At 31.9% G+C, this 10547-nt stretch overlaps 1 protein-coding gene across 1 annotated transcript; it reads right to left on the reverse strand.

Annotated features, from left to right (window-relative positions):
• Positions 1-3126: 3126 nt before the first annotated feature.
• On the reverse strand, positions 3127-6697 carry LOC100305981 (50S ribosomal protein L13). Its single transcript, NM_001248906.2, has 4 exons — positions 6343-6697; positions 5513-5698; positions 4038-4208; positions 3127-3514 (listed from the first exon to the last, which is right to left on the reverse strand). Exons 1-4 carry the CDS (start codon positions 6598-6600, stop codon positions 3398-3400), a joined length of 732 nt encoding a protein of 243 aa, NP_001235835.2. The 5' UTR covers positions 6601-6697; the 3' UTR covers positions 3127-3397.
• Between the last annotated feature and the right edge of the window lie 3850 nt (positions 6698-10547).

Raw genomic sequence — 10547 nt, forward strand, 5'->3', positions numbered from 1 at the left:
GTTTTTTTGGAGCGTTTTTTTTTTGTTTTTTGTTTTATGCGAAATGGGTTTTAAAAACCGGTCTGATACCGGGTTTACTCCAAACCAGTCAGGTCATCTCATGCCAAATGCATGGCCGGTCCAATAACCAAACTAACTTGGTTATACCACTGGATCCCGATTGGACCGGTCTGACTGGCCGGATCAGATTGAATTTTTAAACTATGGTTAGAAGTAATGGCTAGTGGGAGAGAGAAAAAGGTAGTTTTTTATTTTTATTTAAAAACAAAGTACATAATTATCCTTTTATTTGTATTGGACTAAATCAACAAATAATAACTTTTTGTTCAACATAAAAGGTGTTGATTGTTAATATACATCCTCTACTTTTAAAGTGAGTCTATGTTAGCAAATCTCTCTCTCTCTCTCTACATATATATATATATATATATATAATAACATATAATATTTTTTGGTAATGAATGTCATATCTATAATATGAATATAACAAATTTTATGAAAAATGCACTTACCAAAATCTGGAGCTAACTGTCATTGGGGTCGACGTGACCAAGATGGACTTCAAGATCTCTTGCGTCAGATATGAGGTACCCTCTATTAGGAGAACATGAGGGGGGACCTGTTAAACAAAGGACTCTGATGCTCTAAGTAAGTACGTGAGTAGATGAGAATAAAATGGAAATGGTGACATGAAACATGATATTTATAGAGTGAGATGGGAGTTTCGGGTCCTTGTTTGTCGGGGTTGTTATAGTGGTGACCCTTATAGATAATTACTAGCTTGTAAATAATAGCTAGTAGATAAGCGGTGGCTTATAGATAATGTATATTTTATAGATAATTAAGCATTGGAGTTGTAACATTATCATTAATATTCATATGAAGTATTGGAGATAATCTGTCGGTCCAGTAACCCAAATGATAAAGGCAAAGCATTCATGCTCCGATGCTAGAAATGATATGGAGGGCTGATTGCATATTGGAGTGTCATGTCACTTGTCATGTCCATTTAATGATAATGATGACAACATAATAATAATAATAATAAAAGTAATAACTATAATTATTAATAATGAACATCATCCTATTTTGTGTACATGACAATTTTATCCTTAAACCACTTCTTAAATTTCAAAATTTTCTTTTAACTTACATTAATTAACTTCCCACTACTTTTATATTATTAGTTTTTTTATTCTCTCATTTTTTATTAATTGTATTTAACTTTTGTTTTTGTTTTTATTTAAAAAATTTAGAGAGGCATCTTCCCTTCTTGACCATAAAGTCTTAATAAAGTTTTTCCCTTAGGGTTTTTTTTGTAATACTCAACATTTAAGGTGTTACATAATCTATAATTAATTTTAATAATATTATCAATTATTATATTCATTAAATATGAAATATTTATTAAATTGAATAAATATAATACTAATATATGTATATTAAACATACAACTTTTTAAATGAATATATTATGTAAACATCTAATATTAAATAAATTATAGTATTACAAAATTTATTACTTATAAAAATAAATAAATAAATGTGTATATATATACGCACATTAAATTTTATTATTTTTTAAAAATATTAATTTATAAAGAATGTTTTTAAAATAAAATTATATATAAGTATAATATATTAATATTTTTGTATTAAGGAAGGAGTGTGTGTCTGTGAATACAAGGCGGGGCAATGTAACACTTGCATCTTTGAGGAGGCGGTGGTGTAAAGAATATTTTCGTAATATATTTTTTTGAATCGGAAGCTAATGTAATTTTAATGAAATGTTTTTTAGAAAAAGTAAAGTGTCATATATTCAAATCTTTCAAGGCAAGAGAGTGTGGTTTGTAACATAAAAGGAAAAAATAGTATAATATTGACAACTCTCTAGGGAGGCAGTGTAATTTACATCTTTCAAATGTTTATTTATTGTAATTTATGTTTGGCTTGGTATTTTATTAATTTTTTATGGTTAAGTAAACTTTTAGTTATATTCTTAAATAAGTTTTGAAATATAATTATTTCTGAAAAATTGTCCCTAGTATAATTTGGTTTTTAACAGACTTCTTTGTCTATTAAATTATATGTGAATTTCATTAAATAAAAAGTAAATCCAGATTATTCGATAAGAGTATCATAAATTTATGTAATATTAAAGAATGTATTTAAAAGTGTTAGTATAATTAAAAAAAATTTCAAATAGTTTGGAAATATTTCCTGTAGCAATTTTTGTTTTCTTTTCATCAAAAAGGCGGTTCAAGTAGGAACCTTGGATAAGAATAGCAAAGTCATGGTTCCAAATCCCCTAGTTGACACTTTATTTAATCAACATCTCTTACGATTTGAGCAACTTAACTCCAGTCTCATTACATCTATAATAGATGTAGTCCCATAACGTTTAATGCAGTTCTAAGAAAACTTTAATAGATGATAGTTACATCTTAATAATGTTTGATTATAATTTTTAGCACAACAGTATTGCATAAATCCAACTCTTAAGATACCTATCTCATCAATGAATGTGTTTAAGTCTATATCAATTGTCAAAATTAGTTTAGCAGTTAATGTTTTCCTATTTTTGGCACCAAGGATCAGAAACTAATTCCTTTCTAGATAGATCACCAAGTAAGTTTTACCTCTCCTTACCAACTGTCAAAGCTTGTCTAGTTGCTACTGTTTATTATGAGCAACTGATTGAACAAACAACCCTTGCTTTTGTTACACTATGATAGTACAACACAGTAAAGTTGTCCATTTTGTTAAAGTAACAGAGTAGAGCAAGTTCCAACTTCCAATTTTAAGTATTAAATGAAAAAAGTGAATCACCCCACAGAAGCAATACTCATGTTGTCTTGCTGCATAACAATTCTACATCTAGAAAGAATACAAACGTGATCTGACTCCATATATTTGTGTCATTCTTTAGGGCTAGTTCATTCAGTTATGGTAGGACCATTTAATAACAAAACAATATCATAGAGAACCTGAGGTACTAGAAAGGAGAAAAACACTAGAAGTGGGTAACATAACCTCCAGTTTGATCTTCTTTTCTTTGATTCTTTTATTTGTTCCTTTCATTTTGGTGGTCTAACCGACTAATAGGAAAAAGAAAGGCGATGGATGATTTCCTTCAAATGAAAAAGTTGCCAATAAATTCAAATATTAAAAAATATTGCATGGCAAGGTTCAAATCTACAACAAAAATATTATGAAGATTCCACAAAGGACCTTGACAAAAACAAGTAACACAATAATCAGTTACCTCTACAGACAATATAAACATTTAATGGAAACATCAGCAAGGTAGCAACCAAAGCAGGAAACTCGAAGTTCTGTGAAATAGATAGACATAAAATTTTCATATTTCATTCCATGTTCTCTGCTACACCTATGACCTATTTCTGCAAATGTATTCTCTTATCCCTTATTGGCAACTCAACGGGCTTCTGCGCCGCATGTGGATGATCTGGGCCTTTATAAACCTTAAGGTGGGTGAATAGTCTCCTCCCAAGCTGCATACAACAACCCTTGATTATTGTGGATTCAACAAGAGTGAAACATTATTTTCACTAAAAGAAATTAAAAATAAACAAATCAAAGAACATGAAATATTTAAGGTATAAGATTACCAATAAAAACCTAGCAAAAATATTAACCATGAATACAAGTGTTTTCAAGTCCTGAAATATTATCAAGGAAGCACCACTAAAAAGACTCTTGCGTTGAACAGCATATAAAGAGACAATCTTGTCCCAAAGCAAGACCATGAATATAGTCTGTCCTTCAAAATATCGAAGCATGTGTTTCAATCCAAAACCTATTCTTAAGCTAATTTACAATTCTGGGACCTCATTTTATACTTCGCCACTAAATTCTTCCATCAGTTATGATGATGAATCTTGTCACAAAAATTAATCATATAATTAGATTTATGTCACCATCTCTACAATTACCATGCATCAACAAGCTAGTTTTCCATGTCTACTTCTAATATGTGTGTCTCTTGGAAAAATATTCAACTATAGTTGAACCTACCCTTCCTTTTGGAAGCATGCCACGAACAGCGTGTTCAATAATTCTTTCAGGAATTCTGTTTTGCAGCTGGGCAAATGTCTCCACGGTCATACCACCAGGTCGTCCAGAGTGCCTCCTGTAAAGCTTTTGGGTCCTCTTTTTCCCAGATACAGCAACCTTTTCTGCATTTACCTTTAGAACCACAAGTTAAATAAAGAGGTTCAGATTTTGTATAGAAATCACAAAACTGTATGTAATTAACACATATTCTTCACTCGTCAATACTCAATAAGAACAGAACAAAATATAATCCACAACATTCTTAACTTAAACTTCTACAGAAGGTTCAGGCTGTGTAACATAGACAATTTTGTGAAAAGTGAGTAACTGCATATTATCACAAGTACACAAAATTTTCAGGAGATCCTGTTTCCTTTATATATAATCATTTTTTTTTTCTTCTTGAAAAATTGTTTACAATGGAAAACAGGAAATTATTCTTAAATCATAAGTTGTCCTCGAGCCTATATAATTCAAATCAAACTTCAACTGCAATATTGCATAGAAAATTTGTACAATGTTAGGAAAGTAAAAGGCAGAAGAATAACATTTCTTGCAGCCACTGATATGATCCAAAAAACATGGCAAGTATTCAACCATAACTAGATTTAGAGCTTCTTAATTAAGACTTTTCCAAATATGATGTAAAACAATACATCGATTACAAATAAATTTGAGAATCAATATACAAAATGTAAAATTTAATGGAAGGTTCTCTGTCAGATAAGGCATAGTTACAGACAGAAAAAGAGTTAAGAATGATAATGACAATTTAATGAAAATATGAAATATGATATCTATAGAGTACAATCCATTTTTCTTTGTTACCAACCATTTAAGTGAAAGGCTAAAATCTGTCAAATAGGACATAGTTACAGACAGAAAAAGAGTTCAGAATGATAATGACAATTTAATGAAATATGATATCTATAGAGTATAGTCCATTTTCATCGTTACCTACCATTTAAGTGAAAGGCTAAAATGCAAGAAACGCCCTCCAACTATCGATCAATTTCAGAATCCCAAGCCCCCAGTTGAAGTTCCTCTCTTATTCCTAAGTATTTGAGAGACTAGGTTCTATTCCTCCTCAAATTTGTATTCCAAGTCTAAAATTTCCCTCTATTTTTTCCCTCTTAATCTCTTATTCTTTATATAAATTGTTCTTTGTTCTAACTAATTACAGATAGTTGATACAATTCTCAAATCATTGAGTATATTCTAACTACTGATATTTGTGCCAAGTATCTAAGTATAAATTGGCTGCTTTAATGCACAAGGTTATTTTAGCACAAGTAGCAAACCACGGAAATTCCATTGTCAATCACAAATAGATAGGGAGAATGCACAAATACAAACCACAATTACATGACAAATAATTTATGCAAAAATACGAATATCACAATCACATTGCAAATAATCTATTCAAGAATACATACCACAATTACAAACGCACCCATGTCCACACTGGGTGTGTAGGTTGCCAAGTTTTTCCCTCGGATGTGAATAGCAATCGTCGATGCTAGTCTTCCAAGAACTTTGTCTGTAGCATCAACAACATACCATGTTTTTTCTGTATTCACATGATCTGCAGCTTTTGGATACCAGCTCTTGTTCCAAATGTCCTGCAATTTTGTGTTGTTAGATGCGGAGTTCAAAATTAATCCAATAAAAACATCTACAAGCTTAAAAGCTTTAAAATAAAAATAGAACACAAAGAATTTAACACCTAAATTCATCATTATTATTCTCTCTAACTTCATAACAAACCCCTAGACACTATACACCACAGGTATCCTCCACTGAAAGTAACTCTACTCGAGCCGAGTAGCATTCAAACCTCCATTTAATGTGAACACAGAAGTAGAGATTTAAAAACACTCAAAATAAAAAACTAATAAAATAAAATGCAAAAAAGAAAAAAATGAACGCAGAAATCACCCATACATTCCCAAGCTAATTAGAGAAGAAAACATATGCATAAATTACAAGTACTCATGTAAATCCACAGTGAATCCACTTCAATTACAAGAACTAAACAATTCAAATTCCGAATCAGAAGACCACAAAGGTCAATTAGTCAATCACTAGACATTCATAACAGAATATATTTGGGATTCATAAGGTGGTTTAATGGTTGGAGGAGGGGCGTAAGGGTTGCAGGGATAAGATGATCAAGGGTTCGAATCCCCACTAACATAACATACTAGTTACTAACATTTGTCCATAAAAAAATAACAGAACCCATTTGAAAAAAGAAGGGTTGTACCGGGCCTTTGAATCGGGGTTCGGGTTCGACGCACGCGAAGCGCGGGTCTTCTTCTGCGACAGGGGTAACAGTAGTAGACTCTTGCTGGCAACGGACACGGGATGTTGCCGGCAGAAGGGTTCGAACGGAAGAAGATAATGTGAGCTTTGGAAGCGGCAATTGAAAGCCAACAAAGGAAGATTTTGCTGAGGTTGTGAAACCAACGTTCTTGTGAGAAAGGAATGGAGTCACGGAAGTTGAACCACACAGCAGCGCCATTCTCTTGTGCTGCCTAGTGTTATCTCTATCTGTTCTCTATCTCGCTCGGATAACGTATAGTGAGAGGAGTATGAGAGAACTTACTCTTTAAATGTATGAGAGAGAACTTACTCTTTTATTTGGTAAATGTATGAGAGAACTTACTGCAGCGTTATTATGGGCTAGTTAGTTTTTTTTCTTCTTTTTCTAACGGCACATTTTTATGTTTGGTAATATTATAAGTTAACTGAAAAGTTTGAAGCTTATACATTAACATTAAGACAAGTGTTTGGTAGCATCAAATGATAATTTAGCTCATAAACGTCATATAACGTAAAATAATATATCTAATATTTTTAATATTTGAATTCATTTATAATAATTTATTATCTTAAAAAATAGGATAATAATTTTATATTATATTCTAAAAGAATGATAAAAATTTGGTGATTTTACCTACTGTTTAAAATCAAAATTTTAACAAACATTGTTTTAAATCAATTTTTTCCTTTTGAAAATAATAATAATATTAAATGAACTTATATTTTTAAAATTAGTTTTTTGATATTTAAATATTTTATTAAGAATATTATTTTAAAACAAAAGATAATTTTTTTCTTTTATAATTTTTTTTTTATCAACTTTTGTTTAGTTACCAAATATTTTATATAAACAATGTAATAATTTTTTAAAATAAATAGTTTGACATTAAACAAAAGAATTAATAAAAGAATTTCAAGTTTCATAATAACAAAAAAAATGTCATCTAGTGTTTATAAAAATGTAAAAATAGGTAAAAGAATTTTTAAATTGAATAAATAGGTAAAAAAAAAATTCAAATAAGTTAGTGAGGATAAGTTACCTATTTATTTTGTCAAACTATTTATCAACTTTTGTTTAGTGACCAAACATTTTAAATAAACAATGTAATAATGAGTTAAAATAAATAGTTTGAAACTAAACAAAATAATTAAAAAAAAAAAAGAATTCCAAGTTTCATAGTAACAAAGAAAATAAATATGTCATCTAGTATTTATAAAATTGTTAAAAATAAGTAAATGAATTTTTAAATTAAATAAATAAGTAAAAAAAATTCAACTAAATTAGTGTTGATAAAACTGAGAAGAAGAAAGTTAATAGCTTATAAACTAGCTTATTTTCATAAACAAGTTAGTGAAGGATCCACCTATTGGTGTATGTGAGCAATTTTGAAGTACTTGGAATACATTAGAAGAGGGGTTGAATAATGTGTTTGATAAAAGCTTTGACTTTCGAAAACTTAAAAAGTTTTTTCTCAAACAAAAATCAATAAACAATGGGTTTTGTTGAAGGGGTTTGAAATCACTTTTTGTTTAAAAACCAATTCACAAAACTTGGATACAATAGTATAGAAGTAAACTATAAAAATGAACTAGTTATATTTTATACTTGATGTGATCCTTACTAGGAGCGGATCGCTTGATACAGGTCACAGAGTTTGAATGACGCCACTTCTAGAGAGGGAAGATAAGTTAGGGTAGATGCCACAAAGATTACATTGATAAGTCTGAGATTGGTTCAATAAGGAACCCAGAGAGAAGCTCTCACAAAATATTCACAAAATGCCAAAAGTCCCCTTTATTGAAGACGAGTTCAATACATATAATGTATCTGAAGTGCAACTAGAAAGACACTAATTTTATTTAATTTAAAATTAAAAAATTAAAATTAGAAAAGAAATGGATGGGCCTTCAAATTAGTTTGGGCCATAATGACAATGAGAAAATAGAAATAAAAAAAAACATATTTGGCATAGATCTTCAAATTAGTCTAGGGCTTCAGCAACAATTAAAATTCTTGGTAGTACCTCTACCTTTAGGTCTTCATCTTTTTCCACTTGGGTCTTTTTAAATATGTCTGATACCATTTGTTGGAGGGTATCCACTGACTTTTTGGTCCTACTCCTAGTCATAGGTCCCCGTATTTGGGCAGTTTTAGGATTCTCATTATTCCCTCCTTCTTGGAAAATATTTGCCGTCAGATCTTCAAAATCATCACCTGCAACAAATGGAGTCAAGTCAGCAACATTAAATGAAGAACTTACTCCATACTCACCTGGAATATCGATCTTGTAAGCATTGTCATTGATCCTCTCTAGTACTTGAAAAGGTTTGTCTCCTCTAGGTTGAAGTTTGAACTTCCTTTGTTTAAGGAACCTCTCCTTCCTCATGTGTACCCAAACCCAATCACCTAGTTCAAATACCACTTTCTTCCTGTTCTTGTTGGCTTGCTTGGTATAGCTTTCATTCTTCTTTGCAATTTGACCCTTCACTTGTTCATGCAACCTTTTCACATACTCAACTTTAGCCTGTGCATCCTTATGCTTAAAATTAGAAATGTTAGGCAATGGTAACAAATAAAGAGGAGTCAAGGGATTAAAACCATACACTACTTCAAATGGAGAGTGTTATGTAGTGTTATGTACAACCCTATTGTATGCAAACTCAACATGAGACATACATTCTTCCCAACTCTTTATATTCTCTTTAATCACAACTCTAAGAAGAGAAGACAAAGTTCTGTTTACTACCTCAGTTTGGCCATTAGTTTAAGGATGGCATGTGGTGGAAAAGAGAAGCTTTTTCCAACCTTACACCATAATGTTCTCCAAAAGTGATTAAGGAATTCGGTGTCTCGGTTTGAAACGATGCTTCTTGGTAGTCCGTGGAGATGCACCACTTCCTTGAAAAATAAATCAGCAACATCAGTCTCTTAGGGATTGCTTTTGTAAGCTGGCCTATTTGGCAATGAAGCTCTTAGAAGGAGGTCAATTTGATGTTCTATGCCTCTTGAAGGTGGCAGTCCATGAGGAATCTCCTTGGGAAAGACATCTTTAAATTCCTACAATAAGAGTTCAACACTAGGAGAAGAAGAATTAGTTAACTCATTAGAATTATCAGCAGAAACTTTACTGTCTTTGCAGTACAGTAGATAGAGTGGCTCACGAGCAAGTAACACTTTCCTCACTTCACTCGCCTTTGCTAAATAATTAATTTTTCTCACATGTGTATCACTCTTTCTCTCATGTGTATCACTTTTTCCCTCACGTGTATCTCTCTTCTTTTTCCTATTTCTCTTTGGTGCTTCACTCTTTTCTTTCTCTTGTTCTCTCTTTTCTCTCATTCTAATTTGGTCATCACACACTTCTTAGGGGATAAAGGTTTAAGAATAATTTTTGGTCATGGTACTGGAAAGAAATCTTGTTGGTGAAGCCATCATGCACTGCTTTAGTGTCATACTGTCATGGTCTTCCTAACAGTATATGAGTCGCCTCCATTGAAACCACATCACACAGCACCCTATCATTGTATCTTCCAATGGTGAGACACACCTCAACCTGCTGAGTCATTTTTACCTCTTCATCTTCACTAAGCCACTGAAGTATGTATGGCCTAGGATGGGGCTTAGTATCCAAATTCAGTTTGGACACTAACCTGGAACTTGCAACATTGGTACAACTTACTCCATCAACAGTTAAAGAGCAAAGCTTACCATTAATTATACATCTGGTGTGGAAAATATTTTCTCTTTGGGTGTCGTCTAGTGGCTGCATCTGACTTCCCAAGAGCCTTCTCACCATTAGCATATCACCCTGCATAGCTTCCTCCTCAAGATCTTCTTCCACTTCTTCTTCTTCACTGATTTCAGATTCACTGGTGATTTCTCCATCTGCCTTCATGATCATGGTCCTCCTGGTTGGACAGTCAGAAGCAATATGTCCTCTGCATAAGCATTTGAAGCATTTTATGTTTTTGGTACCAGTGTTGGATGATGAGGTAGAATTATGCTTGGTTACAGCACTGGACACTACTGACTTTCCATGTGGGCTGGACGAGTTGCCTACCTCTTTCTTGGATTTGTTGATCCAGTTCTGGTTGAAAGTGTTGGGTGAGTTCCTTCTTACTGCACTTTTCCTCTTCAGCTATTGC

Source organism: Glycine max, chromosome 15, assembly GCF_000004515.6.
Source record: "Glycine max cultivar Williams 82 chromosome 15, Glycine_max_v4.0, whole genome shotgun sequence".
NCBI lineage: Eukaryota > Viridiplantae > Streptophyta > Magnoliopsida > Fabales > Fabaceae > Glycine > Glycine max.